At 43.5% G+C, this 26,472-nt stretch overlaps 1 protein-coding gene across 5 annotated transcripts in view; it reads right to left on the bottom strand.

Moving 5' to 3' along the window:
- The window catches only part of Pank1 (pantothenate kinase 1), a 66,990-nt gene that overhangs the window by 6,826 nt on the left and 33,692 nt on the right, over nt 1-26,472 (bottom strand). For 3 of the 5 annotated variants that reach the window (XM_059258832.1, XM_059258823.1, XM_059258834.1), the window contains exons 2-5: nt 21,322-21,674; nt 7,986-8,239; nt 2,663-2,839; nt 2,043-2,166 (exon numbers count right to left, since the gene is read on the bottom strand). In XM_059258832.1, the coding sequence (XP_059114815.1) occupies nt 2,043-2,166; nt 2,663-2,839; nt 7,986-8,239; nt 21,322-21,674 (908 nt within the window). Of the gene's footprint in view, nt 1-2,042; nt 2,167-2,662; nt 2,840-7,985; nt 8,240-21,321; nt 21,675-24,507; nt 24,630-26,472 lie in introns of those variants that run through there. The other 2 variants (XM_059258829.1, XM_059258839.1) reach the window with 2 other exon arrangements.

The following is a 26,472-nucleotide window of genomic DNA, read 5'->3' as shown; positions in this document are numbered from 1 at the left end:
TGACATGGCTAAAATCAAAGATTCTCAAATCCGCAACTGCGGAGAGCAACACAAGGGCTGATGACCTTGGTTTCTGCTCTCCCAGGGAATCTGATACTGCCAATCCCTGAGCTGTGAATTCAGAGAGCCCACACTAACTCGGCAGCCTCTAGAAGATCCTTGGTCCCAGGGTAGTCACTCCATCACTGAACTGCACAGGAAACATGCAGAGCAGTTACTCACGCCAGCAAATAACATGGGTACATTTTCTAATGCGAAAGAATAAAGGCAGTTGGCCTCTCCCAAAGGGATTCTGGTATCTGTGAGAAGACCTGGCCCGTTCCCGCAGACTACAGGGCTGAAGGTAACTCTGGAAAGTAGGGGAAAGGGCACAGTTGCTCTGTGGGGCAAAGGGTGTCACTATGCAATTGACCTTTGAGAGCCATGAGCGCAGCCAGCCTACCCACACACATTAGTCTTACAGCTTGTTTAGCTACTTGGAAAAACACACTGTAAAGGTTAAAGCCTGAAAAAATAAACCTTTGTTTCCAATGAATCTCTTGACCAAAGTGGACTTTGAGAAGCATGTCTCTGGAAGCTGATCACCAGCAGCTTCCCATTTAAACCCCAGTGGACTAGGGACTTCCAGTAAACGCTGACTGCTCTCCAGGGGGCAGTGGTATACTCTACTCAGTGGTGTGAAAGGAGGAGGTCTCTTTTTGTAATCACCAAGTTCAAAGCCAGGATCAGCATTAAAACAAAACCAAACCAACCAACCCAAGCAAACAAACAAACTTGCCTTGTAATTCAGCTCGGCAGGGTCTCGACAGATCCCTTGGAGCTGCAGTTAAAGGCAGTGGTGACTGCAAGGCTTGGGTGCTAGAAACTACACTCAAGTCCTCGGCAATAGCAGCATGTGTTTTAACCACTGAGCCATCTCTTTAGCCCTTCACAAAGGCTTTGAAGTATCTGTGAAGTTTCGTTTATTGATCTAGGTAGAGTTTGTGTGTGTGTGTGTGTGTGTGTGTGTGTGTGTGTGTGTGTGTGCACAAGTGTGTGATACTTATGATATTTACAGTTTGAACTGTCTTTTGCATGCATGCCATATTTCTATTAAAAATTATGTATTTCAAAACCTCTTACTGACCTGCTGTGTCTTTTTAAAAAAGATTTATTTTTATTTATGTATATGAGTGCTCTATCTGCATGTACAACTTCATGCCAGAAGAGGGCATGAAGATCCCACTATAGATGGTTGTGAGCCACCATGTGGTTGCTGGGAATTGAACTCAGGACCTCCAGAAGCCAGTGCTCTTAACTGCTGAGCCATCTCTCCAGCCCCACCCCTCTTCCCTTTTTTAAAAAGATTTGTTTATGTATTTATTTAAAGTGCCTGCTGTGGTTCTTATCTATTTCTCCTATTACCTGTTCCAAGCCCCAACTTCTTTTTCTTGTCTTCCTACTACACCTCAAAGACAGGGTTGTTCTACTTCTTGAATCTTGTTTCTTAGAAAGGGATTCCACTTTTTTTTTTCCCCCTCAGAAGAATGTAATCTTTCAAAACTTGTTAATAAAGCTTTGTCTGCCCCCAGCTCTACCCGCTTTTTGTGCCTGGGGCTCTGGATGGCCTTGACTGTAGCAAGCTCTCTTTGCTTTGATAGCCCTGTACAATGCTGCTTGAACTCCATGCCACAAGGCAACACTGTAAAGAAGCTGAAAGCAGAGAGAATATCAAGTACCGCAGGTGGGAGCGTTTTATGAGTAATTATCTACACACACACACACCCAGGGCTTTCCTCACATCTCAGTGGCATGTGGCAATCATAACAGAAAGAATGGCCCATGGACTGGAATTCTGACATGCTTCCACAGGGGGATCTGTTTAAAAGTAAATCATATTATCTTCTTCCCCACTCACTATACCCTTCTGTTCTCTAAGGCGCAACCACATAAGAAAGGGCAAGATTCCTAAGAACGACAACAGTTATTATACTGCCAAAGATGATGCCTGGGGATTCTCCCCCCCAACCCCATCCCCGGCATTCTCAGGGTTAAAGCCTTACCTCATTCAGCGCACACATCCGAGCAATGGAGCCGATGTTGTTGGTGATGGTGACCAGTGTGGCACGGGCGAGGTCTTCCTTGCTGATGGACTCTCTCTTTTCTTTACTCATCATGTTGCCAAAGCTATGTTGGAAATATCAGTGAGAGTATTCAAAGTCACCCCCAGGCAGGACCTAAGCTTCCACCAAGGTACTCTGGGAAGCATTATGAATAATCCTGTTCAAACTCAATGACCTGTCTTTGCTCTTATGGTTTATAAACAGACAGTATTACACTATGAATGACTAGCTGCCCGCTTCTTAACAAGGGACAAAGCAGTATGACTATTAATGGGGAAGAAACTTGTAATGCTTCTAGCTATCTGGACAAGAACGAAACAGGGGAAACTGTGGCATTTTCCAGAACCTTCTTTCAAAGTTGCCTTATTTTAAGCACAAGTGGTAACCGTCTTGGTGCTTCATTAAGGACAGGTGATCAAGTCTGAGATCTGACATGACAGATATTTACACCAGGCTGGTAGGCTGGCATTTATTTTAAAAAAAGAACACTAGATGAATGGCCAGGGTGGACAGCCTGCCTTGTGTGGATTCTCTACAGCTCCTAGCCACTTAGTCTCTACCTTGATGCTACAGCAGATCCTTGAAGGCCAAATCGTTCATAGTCTCCTCCGTAAATGTCCTTCACCAGCTTATCAACATTGGTGCTGTCGCCTTTAGCTGCCATCTCCAGAGCTTCTTCAAAGGTCTCACAACCAGTCAGCAAGCAACACAGGCCTAGGAATGTCCCGCCTCCAAGACTGAAGGACAATAAGGTTGATTTTTTTTTAAATTTTTGCTTTGTGATATGCCCATCCAAGTCCCCAGATACAGCAAGACTATGAATGCGGGTCAGAAAAATGCGGGAAAGCGAAGGAGCACTTTGTTGGAGAGCAGAGGGCATCTGAATCGAAGTGCTGGAGTCAGAACAGAACTCGAGGATAGACTGGATAAGAAAAGCGGGCAGTGGCTAAGATCAAATGTCAAGAGAAACTTGCCCCTAAATTTGCGAATAGCATTGAGAAAGACTCTCACTGGTTTCTGTTGTGAGACCTTCAGCTAGCTGCTAGCCTACATGCTTCATTCAGTTTTCGCACCTATGAAAGGGGCCAAACCATGGCTTGTTCTGTTTGGAGAGTCTGAAAGCAGCACATAGCCAGAGAAATGGCTGGTGTTAGAACACCATATGCAACTAAATGCAAGTACACGGGGAGAGAAATGGTGTGTGCATAGTTCCCAACTATAGAGCCAGTCTCCAGGAAGAAACCTGACTCCTGACTGTCCCAGCATGTCCCCCAAAAGGCTGCCTTCCCTGACCCTGCTTCTCTACAGTAATCATCTCATCCTACCTCAGAAATTTTGAGAGTAAAACTACTATCTACCTAATAAAAGATTGCTTTCTACTAGTCTTTGGGAAAGGGTATTGCTTACTTCTAATTACCACCCACCAGTAAGAGTAAAAAAAGGTCACAAAATGTTTCCAAATGCTGGAAGTATGTTTTAAAATTTTCCACTGTTTTGGAGGTTATGGTTCTAAAACAGACCTTGCTGCCAAACTTAGAAAATAATTATAGTAGCTGAGAATAAAATTAATTATACATCAATATCCAAGCTACCTGGTGTCATGAAAACCCAATCCAGGGAAATAACTACCATTAGGGAAGTCACCGCAAGAAAGGGGACTTTACTTCCCAACTGCTGGGAAAGGCTTCTCTCTGATTTACCATGCATGATAAATAGAGAAGAGCTTGCTACTCATATCATTTGGTTCTGAAGCTTCAAAGAGCCACGAATTCTGGGAAAACAATTTGCATTTGATCACCAGTTTTTAATTCTAAGGGGGAAAATTAAGTTGAGATTAAAGAAGAAAATAAATGCATGGCAAATTATACTAATTATCAATAATTACCAAGAAGACACCAGATTATACACAAGGACATAGCTTTTAAATATTGTCTTCATAATAAAATAGTGTCATAGTCTCAGACTTTGATTCTAAAAGAAAAAAAAAACCTTCAACTCAAGAGTTCTTTTTCCAAGGGCCATTTAGGTGTCGATGTGCACCACCAGCAAAAGCTACCCAAGTCACGGGTGTGGCATCACAAGGAAACAGACAGGCACACATACAAAAAGAAAGTCTACCTTCATCTGCACACCAAACCCCACATAAATGTGTTTAATGAAAACACTTGGTGGGTTGTGTGCCGTCGACATTTTCTTGTTTGCTCCCTGTATACTTTAAAAAAAAAAAAGCCTTGGTTCCCATTTTTAGCTTTGACAGTTTTTGTCTCTGATAATCTTCTTTGAACACTAGGCAACCACCTTGATAGAGGCATTCAGCCACCAACTCCAGATGTAGGCAACTCTAGAGACTGGCTGACTTAGAAAGAAGGTAACTCATCAACTGATGTGTTGGGAGAACTGGAAATGGGGTACGACTAGAAAATGGTGAGTGATTCCAGATAAAAAGCTGGATGGGAAAGCAGGCATGCATCGGGACAGCTGGTGTGCTGCTGACAGGAGAGAGGAATGCAAGGTCACAGAAGAGCCAAGAGTCTCTAGCACTTGTCATTACCCTCAACCTTTGTATTTAGTCAAGAAATTTTCTTACTCACAAGCAGATACATCTGTCTGTTTTGACAGACATGCAGAAAAATCCTCAGTAGACCAGAGACAAAATATACAGATAGAAAAGGGCACTGGATATTATTATTCATCAGAGTGAGATGAAATCTTCAGTTTCTCATTTTAGTAATTAAATTGGCAATGCCTATAGAGCAATGGACATTGATGGGCATACGTGTAAATTCCTGAATGACCAAGGGAGATGCACTGTTCCTTCCATTTAAGTTCCAGAGTCACTTTCTTCTTTTAACAGACTACACACAGTAACATTACCTGTCAAGTACGAATTTTCAGACTGAGAATTGGACTTGTGTCACTAGAGGGAAAAATGATTGTTCCCAATCTAGGAAGCAGTGAAGGTATACAAAAGCAACCATTTAAAACATGTAGAAGAAAATGGATATCATGAAATGACGTGGTGTCTTCCATATACTGGCGCAGCTGGGGAGGTGGCTCCCCCAGCCTGGGGTGTGAGTATGAAGACTGGATCGAAGAGGATCCCTGACGCTCACTGGCCAGCACATCGGGCCTACCAGAATTGGTGAGCTTCCAGGTTCTTTGGGAAACCTTGTCATGTATTTGTACCAGCACACATGTGTACACACACACACACATACACACACACACACACACACACACACACACACACACACACACAGAAGCATGGCTGCCTGTGACCCCAGGACTTGGAAGGCTATGGCTGATGTATTTTGTGGAAAATTCAAGGCTAGTTTTGGCGCATAGTGAGACACTGCCTCAAAAAACCAAAAAATGAAATGAAATGAAATCCAAAATGAAATAAAATGAAAAACAAAATGAAAGCCACCAAAAAAAAAAAAATGCTTACAGGGGAAATATAAGAAAGGAAAAAAAAAAAAAAACATGAACAAAAACCTGGAGTTACAACTCTCAGTTTATAAGAGAAGCAACAAAACTTGAAGCTTACACAATATGCTTCCATCAGTGGTCCCCACTGAGGTAGCTCAGTGGTAAAGAGCTTGCTTAATATCAACGGTCCCCAAAGTGTGTCCCATATGCTAATTCTCACCACTGATCCTTAGAGTTTACATCTGATGTTTTCTAACATATAACAAGAGAGACATCTGAGCTGGAAGTGGTGGCACACACTTGTAATACCAGCACTTGGGAGACTGAGGCAGGAGGATCCTAAATTCCTCAACATCTGGGGTTTGTAGGCATTACTCCACCTGTGAAGAAGCCACACCCACAACTAGCTCCATCACGGCTTCTCAAGATGATACAGATCCCTGGAGCCAGCACATCTGAGAATGCATCTGTGATGTCGTTCATTAGCTATTGTGTATGCATCAACAAAAGTGTAAGTATTTCTAACCATGGGAAATGTGTAGCTTGTTATTACCTTGAGAGCAGCTTTACCAATTCAATGACTCCTGGGAGAAGTCTGTAGCTGTTGTAAAACTTACACCTTCGACAGGAAAGCACTCTCTAAGGGAAGACCTGCTCAGCTCAGTATTCATATCTTGAGCCTCCTGTTGGTCCTAAGGAGACCATGGGATCCGTGTTTGTTCCTGGGCAAGGAAGTAAGCTACTGTATTCTTAAAGAAAACATGTATGCAGTGCACATTATAGGAATTATAGTGCACATCTTTAATCCCAGCACTCAGGAGGAAGAGACAGGTAGATCTCTGTGAGTTTGAGGTCACCCTGGTTTACATGATGCATCCCAGGCCAGCCAGAGCTACACAATGATAATGAATAATAATAAGTAAAATGAAAATTAAAAAACAGGAAAGGTGTGTACCTGGGAGCAGTTTATAAACATAACAGATACTACATTCAGAACCCATGCTGACTTCAGTTGGAGTGTGTGTATGCACCTGGGTTTCTCAACTGTAGCACTATTGATATTTGGGACTCCATATATCTTTTGCTGTTGGAGGAGCTGCCCTAAGCATTACAGAATTTTATCAGTATCTCTGACTTCAACCTGCTACATGCTTGTAGTGTGTCCCACCTCCAATGGCAAAAACTTGAAATCTCTGCACGCATTGGGTAATATCACTTTCTCCCAGGAACACTGATTCGCACAGTTCCACCACAATTCATAAAAACACACTGAAAAGGCAGATCCTCTCTCCCAGGGTGAAGAGTGCCACTGCAAAGTTTTCAGTGCTGCAAATGTACTCCCCTACCCCCGCGAAAAAAAAAAAAAAAAAAAAAAAAAAAAAAAAAAAAACACCCTTCATGGCAGAAATGAGGTCCCCGAGGCCCAGACAAGTAATGTGCCACATTCATTTGCCATGCACGGTGGTTTCAGCACGACATCCTAAGCACACTCTATGCAGCACCAATCCTTCTCAGCTCCTCTAAAAAGGGGGTTTTGTGGTTTAGCAAGTTGGAGGAATGTTTCATTCTGAATCAGCTTAATGTTGCTCAGAGTGGGCTTTCTTAACGACACTTGACAACAGAGCCTTTTGCCATGTGGAGCTCTCTATTGACTGGAAGTTGAGCCTGCTTGCCCTTCGCGGGTCTTAGAGTGCATGTATGGGAAAAAAAATCCTCAAAGTATTCTTGACCCCCTGGGGTCACGGGGCTGTGTTCCTGTGCCCTGCATTCCAAAATTCCTACCAGCTGCACTGACTATCCACTGCTCACTTACATGAAAAGAGGAAAAACCATTTCTTATACGGCTCTTTGCTGGTTGGGATGATATACTATTTCAAGCCATCTTTCCTATCTTGACACTAAGAAGGTTCCCAGAGCAAGTTTCTCTGAAGCATCTCTGACCATCCCAGTTCCCACCCCTGTCCCAACCAGCCTTCTATTGGGCTTGCAGTCCTGGAGGTCCCTTTAGCACTCAGTACATCCACCTGCTGGCAAACTAATGTGTGCCATCCTCCTTCTCCACCCGAGTAGGGCCTCCAGTAGACAAAGACCGTATGTTATCAACCTTTACATGAGTCATCCTCTACTCCTCTAATGTCTCATCCAATAAACTGGTCATGGTGGCTCATGCCTAAACTCCCAGCACTCAGGAGACAGAGGCAAAACTTTGAGTCTGAGGCTAGCCTTGGCTTATACTCTAAAGCTTGAGGGTAGCCTTAACTACAAGTTAAGATCCTGTGCCCCAAAACAAACTAAAACAAATATCCAATAAAACCCTTTTTTGGTTAGTATAGGAGCCCAACATATTTCTTTTAAAAACATATCCAATGTAAATAATCTTTTACTCTGTACTGCTCATCATGAAATAGCGTAGTTTAAGCATAAAGAGGCTCTCCTAGTCGAGAGCATGTTTACCTGGTCCCAGTAACTCGTTTGTAGTTGTCCTTGGAGTACACTGCTAGAATGCTGACACCTGAGCCCATGTTAACCAGCAACATAGGGTATGGGTTATCAAGGCAGTATGGCTTCTTTTGACACAACTCAGGATTTGTGGGGTTTTCAAAATAGTAACATTCTGGCTTGCCGTTGAAGCCAACCGAGTCAACGTAAAGCAGGCCCTGAATCAAACAGTCCAGTTCGTCCAGTTTATGCAGCTGCAGGTCCGCAATCTGCAAGAGAACAGAACCCTGTTAGATGCCACAGACCGTGTTGGGAGGGGCCTAGGAGGTGTGTGCTATCTGTAAGATTCATGTTCAAAGCAAAGAAATACTCTCAGACCCCTAAGTTGTGAAACCAACAGTCACTGCCAGAAAAATAGCTGTGCTACAAGGACAAGAGTTTGCCAGATTCTTGGGAAAGCACCCATTAGCTTGTGTGATTGATGGTCTGAACACAGGCTCTTCTTGTCTTAATGCTGAGAACCTGTAAGTGTGGTCTTATTTGGAAAACAGATCTTTGCGGATGTGAAACTTGAAGAAATCATTGTAGGTCGTCTGGATGGATCCTAATTCCAATGACAGGAGACACATGCAGGAAAGGTGTGAGAAGCCCAGAGGATTAAGGCTTTTGAAGAAGGCAGCAGAGATCTGAATGCTGCACCATGGTCTATGGGAGGCCAACAGCAAGCAGGCACCTGGAAAGGCAAGCAGTGTAAAGTCCCCGTGGGCTCTACAGAATTGTGTTGTTGCCAGTGCTTTGAGGGCCTCAAGAACTTTGATGGAAGGAATGTCTGTCGTTGTAAACCACCAAATTTGTGGTAAATTGTTACAATAGCCAAGAGATGTTAGTGAATTAGAATACTGAGAAGCTAACAAGAATCCTACATATCCTTGACAGAACATGGGGTCCAAAAGGCCTGGGAATGGATGAAGCAGAATTCCCTGGAACCCACAAAGCCTCTTCCCACACTTGGCTCTGGAGCAGATGGACCTGGCTTTGAATTCTATGTCTAAAACTTACTTAACTGAGATGACATGGGCTGAGTTAATTAGCTTCTTAGTGTTGCTGTGAAGATTTCATGATAGTCACATACTATCTGCACAGCACTCTCCATGCACACAGGGTTTACTAGCTGGAGTGGCCCAGGAGCGTCCTTTCAGAATTCTATGAGGTAAAATTTCCCCTTGTTGGGGATAAAAAGAGAAGGTGATGAACAATATGTGATATAAAGGTAGAAAGGAAGACTGTTTTGGAGAGGAAGCAGGTCAACCAGAGGCAAGCAGGGAGTGGGACACTGTGGGAGGGAGATGAATATGAACAGACATATAAAATAAAAGTTAATCACTGCCTCAGCTCCAAGGTGGTGATCATTTTCCCTGGACAAAAACAAAAAAAGCAAAGGACTAGGGATGTAGCTCAGCAGTAGCGTGCTTGTACAGGGTGTATACAGCCCTGGTTCGACCACCAGGACTGAAAAAAAAATACCCTAAAACTTAACAATTACCAGCATGAAACTCAACCAATGAAGAAAGATATCATTTAATTTTCACACACACACATACACATACACAGAGAAACAAACAGACAAACACACACACACACACACACACACACACACAAGCCCTATGAGGCTAGATTTGTGGCACATGTCTGTAATCCCAACACTGATGATGTCGATATAGGAACATCATTAGTTCGAGACTGGCCTTGGCTATTTAGCTGCTTCTAAAATAATAATAATAATAATAATAATAACAACAACAAACAAAATCCAAGAAAAACAAACACCATCACTACCAAAAACATACAAATAGGTTCTATTAGCCTTACTCAGTGGTTAAAACAAGAAGTTAGGTAAATTTCCACAAGTGACACACTAGCAACTAAGCAAACATCTCATGGTGATTATTTTCATCTTATCTGCCACTATCATTTATGGGGACTGGAAAAAAAATCTACACAAGTGCTAGATAGATTCTGATATTCTGCTAAAGCTAATAAAAAGCTAGATCTAGATGGTTCCGGCAGTAAAGACTGGAGTTTGGGCTCCCCAGCATTCATGTTAAAGATGTAGACATTATGGCTTCAAACCTTACAACCCCCACTGGAGCTTGCTGGCTGGATAACCTTGCTGAGTCTGTAAGCTCCAGGTTCAGCAAGAGACCTGGCCTCAGGAAATAGGGTGAAGAGCAACAGTGTGTGCAATATGGCTCACCCACCCACACATCTCACACACAGACAAGAACATGCATACATACACATAACGGCTACAAGGAAATGTGACTTTATGTCATTCGTCTGATTTTTCTATTTAACACACTGATGGAATCTATACCTGCACTGCAGAGTTAGACTAGGTCACCAGAGAGGTGATAGAAATATTCTTAATACCTGGGAATAAGCATTCTAAGTGACCCAAAGCAAATGCATCTCATAAATGTTTCCAAAAACATCACTTTTATCAAGTGAAACTTTTAAATGAGATACACACAATTTACATTTTTAGAGGGATATGGGTTTAGAACTATCCTGAGGCCTGAAAACTATAGAGGGGCACAAGATGGGTACATGTGATGTCCTCTGTCTTCTGTGGTTCCATAAACTGAAACTGGCAGCTCTGGTCATTGTCTTGTCTTACCTCAGATGTGCCTCGGTACCGTGCTAAAGGCTGCCCTTAATCACTGCTTAAAAAACACTTAGTAAACGAACAGGGAAATGTCACCTCATGGGTCACTCCAGGCTGAAAAGCGGCAATTTCATCAGCCATTCTTGAAAACATAGGTTAGCCTGCTTAAATATTAATCACAGGCTCGTCAACAATATTGACAGCCACTCCCAGAGCCAACATCATAAATATGGACATAGGCAATCTGTCCATCTGGATGCCCTGAAACTACCCCCTGGGGGTGGAGGAGAAAAGCCTGTCAAGATAAGTGAACTAAACACGTACAACTTTGATCTGAAACACTGTTATGTCATCTTTCCCTTCAGAATGATTTTCCCAAATACAGCGTGAGTAGGAAGCACGTATCTCTCCTATACTTCTTTTCAGAAGGATAGATGTTTTTGGAGCCTAAGGTTATTAAAACCCCAAACAAAGGGAAACACAAGAGTCACTTTTATAGAGACCTTAGGAAGAAGACCCTAAGGAGAAGAGGTTTCCAGGGGCAAACGGGATTTCCAAACGGGACATCTGAAACTGGGGATGCTTTACAGTTTGTCTGTACACCTGAATTTACTTTGGGAAAAGCTGAAAACCTATCTTTCTGATTCCAGCTACAGAGAAATGCTGTCCATGGGCTGGAGTTTCCTTCCACAAGTGGTCAGGACACAGATGCCAAAGGGGAGGGTAAGAAAACAAAAGGAGCCATCGACTGGCTAAAGGTAACAGAATGCTGAGGACCGTGTCAACAAGACAGTCTGTTCACGTCTACAGTTCACCTTCAGCCATGTGGCAATGGAGCACCAGCCTTTCCATGTTTATACACTGGCAGCTAACGAGCTGTTTTTTATTTTGCACATTGTAAGCCAAGAAAACACACCTGTGTTTTATCCTTTCTTAGCAATTTACTTATAGTTGCTATGGTTTAGATATTTTTTTTTTTTTCCTCAAGAGTCCACGTATTCAGAGCATGGTTGCCAGAGTGGCAATGAGTTGGTGGAACTCAAGTGGCCCTCAATGGCACATCCTGCCCTAAAAAGAAGCTGACTGAGTTTTCTGAGTCTCTCTTGCCAAGAGAGTCCACTCCACACCCAAGTCATCAATCTGTTGGACTTTAAAAGTCTGGTATGCTGGCCTTGGGGAGGCTGAGACAGGAGACCAGCCTAAACTACAAAGACAGAGCCTATCTACTAAGAAAAAAAAAAAAAAAAAAAAAGCTCAAGGTCCAAAACTAATAAACCCTTTTTTCTTCTTCTTCTTCTTCCTTTAAGAGAGAGCCTAGCCAGGCGGTGGTGGCACACAGCTTTAATCCCAGCACTTGGGAGGCAGAGGCAGGAGGATTTCTGAGTTTAAGACCAGCTTAGTCTACAGAGTGAATTCCAGGACAGCCAGGGCTACACAGAGAAACTCTGTCTCAAGAAAGAGAGAGAGAGAGAGAGTCTAGACTAGGTGACTTTGAATTCCTGAACTTCCTGCCTCACTTCAGAAGTGCTGGACTTATAGGTATGAACCATTATGCCCAACTACACCTTTCTTCATAAAGTTTGATTGCCTGAGGCATTTTATTATAGTAAACCAAAGTTGGCTAATAAAACAGTCATGTATAGCTTAATTAAAAGGATACATTCTGAGAAATGTCTTGTTAGGCAATTTCATCACTGTGCAAATAGCACATAGACTGTACTCACGCAAACTAAGACAGTGTAACATTCCTAGACAATATAATCTTTAGGACCTCTGCCACATATGCTACTGAACAAACATTGGTATGCAGCACATGGCTGCATGTGTTCTAATCCTGATCTTAAATGGGCTTTGAATGATGACAAATTTGAACTATCAGAGTCAGCAATCATGCCATGAAGCTTCCACTGGTTTGAACATAGCATAGTGAGCAAGGTGTAGTGCAACAGTCAGCTCTGGGAACAAAAGCCTTGGTCTGTAGCATTGACTAATTCCCACGGGATAATTCCATCTGACCAGGGCCAATTGCAAAACCCCAACCTATCTTCACTAAATGCAGAGAAAGCAAGAGATGTATGTGTCCAGGAGCCTTTTAAAGTCAGTAAAAGTGGACTCCAGTTCCTCACTACTTGCAGCTCTTAGCACTTTGGGAGTCTGAGAGATTCTGCAAATTCCTAATTCGTAGTGCGGGGGGAAGAATCCACTCCAGCAAACTGCCCTGTGACTCCCCAAGCGCACTGCAGCACACCCTGCCCCCTACCACACAAATAAATGCAGGTTTTTTCTTTATTTTTTAAGTGAAGTGAATTTTGGCTCGAGATGGGGACAGAATTTCCAACAATTTCTCAAGTCACACTAAACATCTTTTTTTTTGCCATTCTGAACTACATGGTATAAGGCAAAGGAGTGATCAATGATTATACAAATATACATCAGTTCTGAAAACATTTAAAGGTGCTCTGTGTCCTTCAGTACCAAATATCCAACCAATCTTTAATTCACTATGCAGTACTAGACAAGCACATCCATCTCAGTATCAAATCTGCCTTCATTTTAATAAGGGCAAAAATCATACGAATACCAAAGGATTGTTTTTAAAATAAATTTGTTAGGGCTGGAGAGATGGCTCATTATTTAACAGTGTGCACTACTCTTGCAGAGGACCCAAATATGGTTCCAGGCATCCACAACCCACAGTTCACAATGTCTTCTAACTCCAGCTTCCGGGGATTAGATGTCCTCAAGTCTCTACAGGTATCAGCACTCACATGCTCATACCCAATCCCTTCCACACACAAATATACATAATTAAAAATAAAACAAATCTTTAAAGATAGAATTGATTTATGATCAATCCACTAAATGTTTGATTTGAATACCTATGTTACACACTTATATACCTGGGATTGCATAAAAACTTCTTGGGGATTGGAGAGATGACTCAGCAGTTAAGAGATGACTCAGCAGTTAAGAGTACTCGCTGCTAAAGACCCAGGTTCCTTCCATTCCCAGCACCCACATGGTAGCTCACAATCATCTGTAACTCCAGTTCCAGGAGATCCAATACCTTCTCCTAGCTTCTGAGGGCACCAGAGACACATGTGGTACACAGACATAAATACAGACAGAACATCCACAAACATAAGTAAACAAACAAACAAATGAATATTAAAATTTAAAAAGTTACAACTTTTTTCTTGGGGAAAAAAGGAGTCATGAGCGAAGAGGTTCAAGAGGCCATCCTGAAGGTGTCAGGAAGACACTTGAGGATCACTGATGTGGGAGGAGGAACATGGTAGCTTAGCTGAAGAACAGAGTGATGAGTCCATCACTACACTCCAGCACAGGTATTTGATAAAACAGCACACTCTCTCCTAAGAGTACCTGCCTTGCCTGACTGAAAGGGCTGTTTGCAAGAGTCACGTGAGATGGCTGCACAAAAATGCCTTAAAAATTACTCATGCCGGGCGGTGGTGGCGCACGCCTTTAATCCCAGCACTCAGGAGGCAGAGGCAGGCGGATCTCTGTGAGTTCGAGGCCAGCCTGGACTACCAAGTGAGTCCCAGGAAAGGTGCAAAGCTACACAGAGAAACCCTGTCTCGAAAAACCAAAAAAAAAAAAAAATAAATAAATAAATAAATAAATTACTCATGACTAGTAAAAGAACTCAAGTCTTGCCTGGGGATACAGTTCAGTGGTAGAACATTGGCTTAGCATAGGTGGGCCCTGGTTCAATCTCTAGCACTACTTAAAAAATAAAACCACAACTCCAGTCTACTCTCGAGTTAAAATACTTTGGAAACATTATTTCCTTCTGATGACCAAATTTTAGAGGGCAAAGATTCCATAGGTGCTAATATTGTATGCTAAATACAAGCAGGCTCATTTGCAAGAGGACTTCCTTGTTGTGTTTTTGTTTTTGTTTTTTTTGAAGACAAGGTTTCTCTCTGTAACAGCCCTAGCTGTCCTGGAACTAGCTCTGAGACCAGGCTGACCTCGAACTCACAGAGATCCGGCTGCCTCTGCCTCTCAGTGCTGGGATTAAAGGCGTGCGCCACCACCGCCCGGCTTCCTTGTTGTTTCAGGTTAGTTTGTCAACAATAACTAGTGAAGGGGCTGGAGAGGTGGCTTAGTGCTTAAGAGCACACTTGCTGCAGAGTTCAGATCTCAGCACCCATGTAACAAAGTGGGTATGGTCCTGTGCACCCCTGTTACCCCAGCACTGAGTGGGCCGAGACAGGAGGATCACTGGGGCTTGTTAGCTCCAGGTTTAGGAAAGACCCTGCCCCAAAGAAAAAAGAGAGGATAGATAGAGAGTACTAGATAACTTCCTCTGGCCTCACACACACACAGGAGTATACCGCCACAGACAAGAAACACATGCTCCCTTGACCTGATCCCAGCCAGTTCTGTATCACTCAACTACAGCAGAGAAAAGAGATGCCAAATTATTATTATTATTTAATGAGCAAAATACAAATTCGTGTTTTTGTTGTTTTCTTTCCTCTTTTATTTTTGGATGTTTTTTTTTATTTTGTTTTGTTTCAACACGGGGTTTCACTATGTGGCCTTGACTGTCCTAGAACTACTTATGTTATCCAGGCTGGCCTTGAACTCACAGAGATCCGCCTGCCTCTGCCTCTCTAGTGCTGTAATTACAGTTGGGCCCCCACCACAACGGACACAAATTATATAATACACTTCGCTTCCAGCATGCTTTTAAGGACACTAGCTCCATGAGTCAAGTTATGAAAGAAAAGGTTATCAAGCCCAAAGCAATTGCACATTAATTCTGAGTTATAAATTATAATTGTCAGGGTTATTTTTCTTTTCACAAGAGAGACCTAACAGAAACCTGAGACAGATGAATCTCAAACAAGCTTAGTGAATGAAAATTCTAGCTTTTTCTCACGTACCAATGAAAAAGGCCATGTGAGAGGTCGAATGTCAAACCTGAAGAGAGTGGAGAATGTCATCATCTAAAAATACCTTACAACTATAATATCACAAATCCATTCCCAGACTAATATGAGAACCAAGCTAGTGATTTTGTTTTGTTTTGTTTTATTTGAGACAGGGTTTCTCTGTAGCTTTGGAGCCTGTCCTGGAACTCACTCTGTAGCCCAGGCTGGCCTCCAACTCACAGAGATCTGCCTGCCTCTGCCTCCCGAGTGCTGGGATTAAAGGCATGCGCCACCACTGCCCGGCAACTAATAAATATGATTAAATGGTCCACTTAGACGAGAGAGTTCACATGTTCAAATTATTTAACTTTACCCTTTTCTCATGATTTTCCACCTAGCCTTTTCACACTCTTCCAAGATTTTTTGTTTTTGTTTTTCCCTTGTGTGTGTGTGTGTATGATGGAGGTACATGCTTGTTGGACACATGTGTGCTGGGGTGTGAAGCTATGAACGTGTGTACAGACTTGAGACCGACATAGGGTGCCTCCTATCATTCTCCACTTGATTCCCTCACTGAGCCTGGAGTCTACCACCTCGTGGCTAGGCTGAGAGCCAGCCAGCCTCAGCAATCCTCCTGCCTCTGACGCTCCCACCCACGGTTGGGGTTACAGGTATGTGCAGCCACACCTGCTTTTCTTATATAGGAGCCAAGAAGCTGAATTCAGTACCTTGTGTTTGTACTTTACAAACACAAGTACTCTGCAGTAAGCACTCTGCCTGCTGAGGAATCTCCCCAGACCTCCTGGGAAAAGTCTTAACACTGAAACTCGTATAATAAGAACATCCTTTCCCCGACCTCACTCAGCCAAAGACTATTATCATATCCTAGTCAAAGCATAGACCCATAGATTTTTTTTTAAAAATAAACAATTAAAAGAATATCTTTTCTGTTGTTATTGTTTGTTTGTTTGTTTGTTTTTCCGAGACAGGGTTTCTCTGTGTTGCCCTGGCTGTCCTGGAACTCACTATGTTGACCAGGCTGGCTTCGAACTCACAGAGGTCCGCCTGCCTCTGCCTCCTGAGTGCTGGGATTTTAGGTGTGCACCACCACTGCCTGGCCAAAGAACATTTTCTAATGCCTACTAATGTCAGCCTTAAGGTGAATAAAACTCGCATGCGTCCTATATAGATGTGGACTCTTCCCTCTATAAATATTTTCTGTTGCTAAGAATATGCTGCATTATGAATACTCTTGCTGAAGTTAAGTAAAGTATGAAGCGTGGCAGAGAATGAAACATTAGAATTAGCAGATAAAACATCCTGCCACAAAACTAACTGTAATCTACATTGCTTCATATTGTTATAAATAAGCAGGATTTATCACGTGGAGGGTCATGTTTAAATAGTGGAATTTTTCATTGGCTTATCAGTGCCATATACCACCTAACATTAATTTAATTTATTTATGGGGGGTGTGCCACAGTGTATGTGGAGATCAAAGGACAATTTACAAGAGTTGGTTCTCTCCTTCTAAAATTAGGATCCTGGGGAGCAAACTCAGGCTGGCAGGTGTGTTGGCAAGCATCTTTACCATCTCACCGGTCCCCACTTAACATTAGACTAGGTTTTGTGTTCCAGCTTGCTACATCATTAATTTAGAAAACGAATATATACCAATCTTGAATTGACTTGAAGTCAGAAATAGTGACACATGCTTGTAATCCCAGCACCTGGGAGGCAGAGGCAGGAGGATTAAGAGTTAGAGCTACACTGCAAGATCCTGGCTGAAATAAGAAGCTTCGTTAGGACCATGATTAAATATATATATATATATATATATATATAGGGGCCGGAGGAATGGTTCAGTGGTTAAAAGCACTGGCTTCTCTTCCAGAGGACCCAGGTTTGATTTCCAGAGCCCATATGGTGGCTCACAATTGTTTGTAACTTAAGTCCCAGGGGATCTGACACTCTCTTCTGGCCTCCATAGACACTGGTACATAGACATACATGCAGGCAAAACACCCATACACATAAAAAAAACAAAGGTAAAAAATAATAAAAATTTTGAATTAAAATTAAGAGACTCTATGAAACAGAAATAAAACCGAAATAGAGCCTTGTTCAATCAAAAATATTCTATAGAAGAGCCTAATTTAATGACTATCTCACCAGTTACAGTCTTTTCTGGTTATTCTAAGTTGGAGAAAGAACATCTAACACTTCCTAAAAATGTAAGTGCATTTGCTAAATATATCTAGGATGCAGTCCTCACACCTAACAAGTGCTAACTATTCAGAGTGTGCTGAAGATTTTCCACTTGGGCCTGATGATACTCGGAGTTCTGAAACTCCAAATGCAGTGATTCTGCACAATACCATAATTTTACACACATGTGCTTTATTGTTGGGCAAACTGTTTAATACAGAGAGTGGTATATATCTTTTCTTACTTTATTTCTGTATGTATCTATGTGTTCGTTTATTTCTGTATGTATCTATGTGTTCGTTTATTTCGTGTGTGTGTGTGTGTGTGTGTGTGTGTGTGTGTGTGTGTGTGTTGGATTTCTTGGATCTGGAGTTACAATTGGTTGTGTGCTGCCTAGTGTGGTAACCCCCCCAACCATAAAATTATTTCATTGTTACTTCATTACTGTAATTTTGCTACTGTTATGAAATGTAATGTAAGTATCTGATATGCAGGATATCTAACATGTGACCCTGTGGGAGTCTCCACTTACAGGTTGAGAATTGCTGTCCTAGATTATATACTGAATCTTCCTAAGTCTTCAGCTTTCTATTCTACAACACCTAGGAGCTTGGGCTCTGGACACCTATGTACCTTAACACTTTCTAATCCATTTGCCTAAAATATCTGCATGGCCTATTATTTATTACTTCTCCAGGTTTCTGTTTCAGTGTTACATCATCACATCCCGGGATCCCTCCCAATACTCTCTTATCCTTACTTTGCCTCTATTTCTCCTTCATTTCACACACACACACACACACACACACACACACACACACACACACTAATATATATAAAACATCTATATACTTACTATATTGCATATTCACTTGCTTACATGATCATTGACCACAAGGTGGTCAGGAGATGTGTTTTGTGAATAACACTACTTTAGCACACAGAAGGGGCATGATAATCTATGTGTTGGGTGGATGAATGGCTGCACAGAAAGAAGGTGGGAGAGCCTATCCGTCCTCACAAGCTTTGGATACAAGAACATCATTTATTCAAACAGGACACAGGAAGAAATCTTTCTCAAGTCTGTCTTCACATTGGCCAAGACTTATAATGGAAACAGAAGACAGCCAACCGCTGGTCCAATACCTCATGGAAACGGCTTGGCCTAACAGCTTAGCCAAAACTCCAGATGTGCTCCTTGCTCTGGTCTGTTCATTAGGCTCCAAGCAACTGCCTGAAGGACAACATGACCTTTCTCAGTCCAAAACCTTAAGAAACGCACTTGCTCATGGCCAACACAGATTGAGTAACTCCTTCTCCTAGGGCATGAATAAACCCTGAGGAGGGATGGAGGTATGACAGAGGTTGCATAAATCCATCAGGTCATCTTGGTTCACCTCAGGTTCTCTAGTGCACAGACAAGATAGCATGTACTGGAAGGCTTAAGGAACTGATCCCATTCCCACACAAAGGCAGCTCTCCTTCTGAATTAAAACGGGGGTTCAAGACCAGATCTTACCCAGTAGACATTACTACGCAAAAGCCTCTTAAGGGCCTGAAAGCTTTAGTTTCTTCACACAGTGTAGGAATGCTATTATCACTTCCAGTTCTTTTGTCCTGGATGCCCTTCCCCCTCTCCCCACATTGCCCTCATTGTTTGCAGATGATGAAATTGAGGCCCACAGCAGAAACATGTTTCAGCAAAAGCTACCTAGCAGGTAAAGGCAGAAACAGAACTAGAATTCAGGTTTAACCCCCACCCCCATCCCAATATGGGCTTAAGTTCTCACATCCATGCTCCTTAACTTTTTTTATTTCAAAACTGTTCAGTTACTGAGTCCCTTTAGTGGGGAAGAGAACCCCACCCATGAGTCATTTGAGTCAGTGGTCGTGTTAAACTCTATAGCTGTGTAGGAGAGGACGGCACAGAAGAAGATGGTTAAAACCTGAAGCTAATCGGTCTCACCCAGGTTAGTGCCCTAGGCCCGCTGCCAGCTTCTCTAGCAAGTTCCCACTGAAGGTTCAGTTTGCTCAGCACGTGCACTGCAAGTCTGAGCCCTGGATTTTATCAGCAGCATCCCACCCACAACCCCCAAAATACTACTCACTGTGCACTGCAAGTCTGAGCCCTGGATTTTATCAGCAGCAGCCCACCCACCCCCAAAATATTACTCACTGTGCACTGCAAGTCTGAGCCCTGGATTTTATCAGCAGCAGCCCACCCACCCCCAAAATATTACTCACTGTGCACTGCAAGTCTGAGCCCTGGATTTTATCGGCAGCATCCCACCCACCCCCAAAACACTACTCACTGAGATCAATGGAGTAAAACGTGTTCCTTTTGATGACAAAATTTGCATCTTCCAGCTTTATTAAACACCGTGAATAACATGATCATTCATCACGCAATGATCACAGATTTTTCTACCAAGACTCAATTACATTTGTTCTGTGACAAAATGCAGGAGTCTGCACTGCAGGCTTGGAACAATGCATTCTACGATGCATCTCACGGGGTTTTCCACTTTGTGAGATGATCAGTCCTAAAATCTTCTAACCTTTCCTACACTTATGTTCAAGCATGTATCTAACTGCCTGTACTTTCCCAGACAGACCTACATTCGTTCTTAATTTTATTCTCACTTAGTCAGTAGAGAGCTTACTGTCTTGCCTGACGAGATGGAGAAATTGGAACACAGATGTTAAGAGATTGCCTAACAGAGAGAGACTCTGGGCTGGACGTTATTTCTCCTTATCTAATACTCAGTACTGTACACCTTAAAATGATATTCAATAACGAAGGAATTCACTTAAAAATAACAGAGAGGATGTTTGCAGTGTGGGGTTTTTTGTTTGTTTGTTTCGATATTTTGACGTCGAGTGGCTAGCCTTGGTCCTTCAGTCTCTACATCCCAAGTGCTAGGATCACAGGCATGCACCATCATGACCAGCCGAAGATTTTATTTTTGTAAGAGAAACTTCAGAACGGCACTCACAAAACTGAGACATGAATGAGCGCAAACGGGTAGAAAGATGCAATCATTTTTAGTTAGACGTGTAGAAAGTGTTCCTGCGGGTCTCAGGCTATATATCCATAGAACTGGCCTCATGACTATGTAGTAAGAGTCTGTGGAAAACCCAGTACTAACTGAGCTACGTGTCTCTGAAGGCGATGTATATCATCTTGTCTCTACATATGACACAGCAGTAACTGTTCAATCTCAGCACCATAGAAACCATCGTGGCAGCATACTACTGTAACCCCAGGAGTTGGAGAAAGAATCAGATGTTCGAGTTATCTTTGGCTACATAGTGAGTTCAAGACCAGCCTGTGCCACAAAAGTGAGGATGATGACAGATGTTGAGCACTCAGTCAGAGCCAGGTACATATTTCCTCATTGAACCTTTCTTGGAACAGCCCTATGAAACAGGTCACCTATTTGTTCTCATATAGGTGAGGAAACCACAGCACCGACAAGTCCAAGCCCCAAGGTTAATGGTCTAGATCTTAGCATGCCTAGACTGTGGTCATGTGAGAGGCTTGGCTGTTCTAACAAGGGCAAGCCCAACCTACCATTCTGAAGTCCTCCTCAAACTTGAAAGCCCCACCTCCCGTGGCACAGAGGGTGGTGTGGAGGCTGGAGAAGTTCTTCTCGCTGCCCATCTGGATGAACATGTGCATGGCACAGGTCGGAAAGCGGATGAAGTGCAGGTTCCCCTTGCGCCCACACATGGTCAGGTTTTTCAGTTCCAGGTGGACGTCTCGGATCCCAGTTTTGCCATAGGCAGTATTAGAAGTCAAATACTTCCGGATGCTCTTCAGGTTCTCCACTTCCTCCTGCTCTTCTTCTGCTGTGATATCCTTTGGTTCAAAGTAAACCAACTTAACCAGGGTTCCGCCAATATCCATACCAAACCACGGGAATGCTGGGGACAGAAGAGGAAAGAATGAGGCTGTAGGCTCAGTGTTTGGATAGCCGATGAGGAAATGCATTCACCATGAAATGTCCTCGAGGTCAACTACACGAGTCTAAAATGAGGTGCAGAGACAGAGTCCCCGTGGCACCCACAGCTGTTCACAGCCACTCAGAATTAAGAGAGACGGCACAGGAGTCTGCAGAATCATAAACCAGCCTCGGCTGTGCTTTTGGAACTCAAGTACCCTGCCAAGCCCAGTGCCATCCAATGTTTAAAGACATTTTTTTCTTTTGCACAGATCATACTTATTAATAACAGATCATGTTATTTTATAGACTCTTAGTCAAATTAGTGGATGAGTTCCTAAGCCAGGCATGGTGGTGCACACCAGCACACAGGAGCTGAGGCAGGAGGATTGCAAGTTGAAGGTCAGTCTGGGCTACAGAGTGAGACTCAGTCCCAGAGGAAAGAGGAGGGGAGGGGAGGGCAGGGAGAAGAGACAAGACTGCTGTGGGATGGTCTGTATGTCAAGTGTGTTGCTGATTGGTCAATAAATAAATCACTGATTGGCCAGTGGCCAGGCAGGAAGTATAGGCGGGACAAGGAGGAGAATAAAGCTGGGAAGTAGAAGGCTGAGTGAGAGACACTGCCAGCCGCCACGATGAGAAACAGCATGTGAAGATGCCGGTAAGCCACAAGCCATGTGGCAAGGTATAGATTTATAAAAATGGATTAATTTAAGCTGTAAGAACAGTTAGCAAGAAGCCTGCCACGGCCATACAGTTTGTAACCAATATAAGTCTCTGTGTTTACTTGGTTGGGTCTGAGCGGCTGTGGGACTGGCAGGTGAGAGAGACTTGCCCTGACCGTGGACCAGGCAGAAAAACTCTAGCTACACAAGACAGACTGATTCCAAGCACAAAAAGCTTCTTTGACACTTTTCTTTGGTTTCCGCCCTACAGATTATCTATCTAAACCCTCATCAAACTGAGAATGCTGGGCTCTAGTAAAGAAAGGTCTTTTCCTGGTGCCAGCGCCACCTGTTTTCTATTCGTGAGGCTGAGGGAAAAGCGTAGAAGGAAAATATCCCTGCACACAGAAGCTTTCCTAAATCTCACTGTTGTTTCATTTAGGATTCAGATATCCAGTCAATAGTTGGTAAACAGTAATTTCCCCCAATACTCTAGAAGCACGGAGTTCGGACGTGTCTCAGTCGGTGAAGTGCTTGTCTACCTACTGTACGTAGAGCCCTACGTTTGATCGTAGCATCACATACACTAGCAGAGTGACTCGGGTCTGTAATCCCAGACCTTGGAGGGAGGCTCAGAAGTTCAAGGTTATCCTGGGCTACCGAGTGAGTGAAGGCCACTCTGGGACAGAAATCCCATCAAGAAGGAAGAGGGGGGCGGGGTGGTCCTCTGCAGCATTTTGAGGATAACAGTTTTTGAGAAGTTCTGGCAACGTGTTAAAACTAAAAGTAGCCAGGAGTGACGGCACATGCCTCTGATAGAGGCCGAGGCAGGTGGATCTTTCTGAGGCAGCCTTGTCTACATAGTGAGTTCCAGGACAGCTGGAGCTATGTAGAGACTCTGTCTCAAAAAAACAAACAAACAAACAGTCCTTAAAGTACATTAAAAAAAAAAAAAGAAAGAAAGAAAGAAAAAGGCCCCAAGCCAGGTGTGGGACACGTCTGTAAATGTCTGTAATCCTAGCATCTAGGAAGTTGAGACAGAAGATTGCCTGTTTTGGATTTCAGGACAGCCTGAGCTACAGAATGAGACCTGCCTCAACAACACAAAATCTCTAAGTATTCAAGGAGCATATGTCAGCCTGTTGATAGTGTACCTGGGGATGGAGAGATGCTCAGGGAGGAGTTAACTGCACATGCTGCTCTTCTCCAGTTCCCAGCACCTACGTGGGGTGACTCACTACTGCCTACAACTCCAGCTCCTGAGGGACCCGACACCTCTGGCCTCCTCGAGCACACACGTGCACACACAGACAAACATATACATTAATGTAAAAATAATAAAAGTAAATCTTAAAAATAGAATGACCAAATTAACACAACTATTAAAACCAACTATAAACAAAGCGTATATCCTTTAACAAAGAAAGAAAGAGTATGACTTCTAAACTGTGGATACTAGACAGCTGTAAATATGATCTCACTGGAATTACTTTGCTCAAATTTCCATTAATGAGAAAAGCAAAAGATCGGGGCAGTGTACACTCAGACAAGTACAGATGCTTATCTCCTCCGTATTTGCTTTTTGCTTTGAGACAGGGTCTTATGTAGCTCAGGCTGGCCTCGAATGCAACGTGTATCCAAGGATCACCTTGAACTTCCTGACCCTCCAGCTTCCGCTTCCTCAGTTCTGGGGTTACAGGAACATGCCCCCATGCTCCGTTTATGGGGTGCTGGAGACTGAACCCAGGTCCTCATGCATACTAGGCAAGCACTCTACCAACTGAGCTACATCCTCAGCCTTTTCCACTTGGTTTTGAAAAAGATAAAGTGAGGCGAAGAAAAGAAGGATGGGAGAAATCTGGTCCCTGTGTTTACGGATGTGAGCCTGCATAGAGGTACAGGAGACCTCAGATCTGCTGAGATGACAGAGACAGCAGGAGGAGAGGTGACACGGAGCACAGGCTAGACAGAGGGAATGAGACTGTATGCATCCTGGCAACTTTCAGTGCACGCAGCAGTTGAAAGAACTCAGCAACAGTGGGAATCAGAAACGACATCAGCACTGGTAGGACAGGACAAGCCACATAAAACCTAGAGAACGCACTGGTACTACGCCAGTAACCCATCGCTGACCCCGCAATCGATACTGACCTCCGGGAGGAGGAGCCCCCTCATAACCTTCTATTTGGTTAAATCTTGCTAAGCACAAGCAACTGAAAATGCCCGACTCTTCAAAGCACAGCGAGAGATTCCTGAACATCCTGCAAGTTATTTAGAAGTCTCAATTGCCTCTGAGCCTTTTCAAAGCTTTTGTTGGCAAGGCATCAAAAGAACCGGAAAAAGGTGTAGTGTTACAAAAATTTAGTATGGTGTTTTATGAGTAGTTTGGGCTAAGGTAAAAGAGAATAAAGGTTAGAAGGACTGTGTTCATTTAAGCAGGAATAGAAATTGTTTTAGGACCTAGAGATGGAGGAGAAGGAGTCAGGAAGGGGAGACTGAGGCTGTGTAGCTCAGGAGCATGGCACAGACCTAGAATGAACAAGAAAGGCCCTAGGTTCTATTCCTAGGACGATGGGAAGTGGGGGATAGAAGAGGAGAGAGAGAAGAAATTGGTTTTATTTAGCTATTTCACATCTTTTTAGAGGGTGGGTGGTTGAGATAAGGTCTTATCCTATAGCCCAGGCTGATCTGAAACTTCTGAGCCCCCTGCCTCAGACTCCCTGAGTCTGGTCTCCATGCCTGCCTCTCCTTTTCCACCATCATGAACACAGCACTGCTCTTCTGCTCACACAGCATGCTTTTTCCCAGGCATGTGTATAATGGCACTCATCCTCCTGATGTCTAGATCTGCTTAAACCTAAGCTTCCCTTACAGCCACACTGTCGATGGCAATAAGAGAGAAGAGGAAGGAGGAGGAAGAACATCCCTGCAACCGCCAATGCCCCACACATGCCACAGATGGATGCCCAGATATGCGGGTAAATTCAGCTGAACTACTGTGCCTACCAGAAGCCCATTCTAGACGCAGAATGCTAGCATTCACCCCTTGCTCTCCTCCCCAAAGCAGATGTTATAACAAAAACAAAAATGAAGGGCTAATATAACTCGGCAGTAAGTAGCTTATGTGACATGTGCAAGGCCCTGGGCTAAATCCCCAGGAGGAGGAGGACATTGAAAATAAATAAACTAGAGTCATCAACAATAGGAGACCATGTTCAAGTTTCACAAGAACACTTCCATAAACAAGTGTTAAATAAATATGACAGGAGGCCACTGTTTGGACCAAGCACCTCCCCTATCCCCCAAAAGACCAAGCTAACAATCTACATGGAGTCATTCACACCCATCTGGAACTAAACTATTGGTCTGACCTCCTGAAAACTCTGGATTAGAAAAATCCCAGGAATTGTGCCCCACCCCAAACAAGCCAGCTTCTACTAGCACGACATTGAAGCTCCTCCTGCCTAATCCTTACACAAAGAAAAACCTAGCCTTTAATCCAGCACTTGGGAGGATGAGGCAAACAGATCTCTGTGAGTTCAAGACCAGCCTAGTCTACATAGTGAGTGCCAGGACAGCCAGAGCGGTTACACAGAGAAACCTGTCTCGAAAAAACAAAACAACAACAACCCCCTCTCACCACCATCCCCCCTCCCCCGAAAAGCAAAAAAAACCCAGGGAGAGTTGGGTATTATGAGCGGCTGCAATGGGACCTGGCCTGTTGTCACTCATGAGTGTAATAACACGGTGAGGGAGAGAAGAGGCCCCAAAGAGTGAGAAGCAGACCTGGGAGATTGGCAAAGATTGGTAAAACACTTTTCTGTGACGATTTGAATGGCAGATAACTAACACATCTGAAGCATGAGACTGAAAGTCAAATGTTAGCAGCAGGTGTTGGCTGTTTCGGGCTACCACTGACTGTAAAAGTGGGAGAGGACAAAGTCAGAAAATAAGTTCCTGGTTTAACAGCAAAAAGCAAAGAGGATGGGGTCAATAACCTCATTCGGTGGAAGGTAAAGCCGTAACAAGCACGCCAAGACGTGAGAGTGGAAACAGACGTGTGGTGGCCCACGCCTGGAATCCCAACACTCGGGGGGTGGAGGCAGAGGGCCAGAA

This window comes from Peromyscus eremicus, chromosome 1 (assembly GCF_949786415.1).
Source record: "Peromyscus eremicus chromosome 1, PerEre_H2_v1, whole genome shotgun sequence".
In the NCBI taxonomy this organism is placed as follows: domain Eukaryota; kingdom Metazoa; phylum Chordata; class Mammalia; order Rodentia; family Cricetidae; genus Peromyscus; species Peromyscus eremicus.
This window is presented reverse-complemented; position numbering and strand designations above follow the sequence as displayed.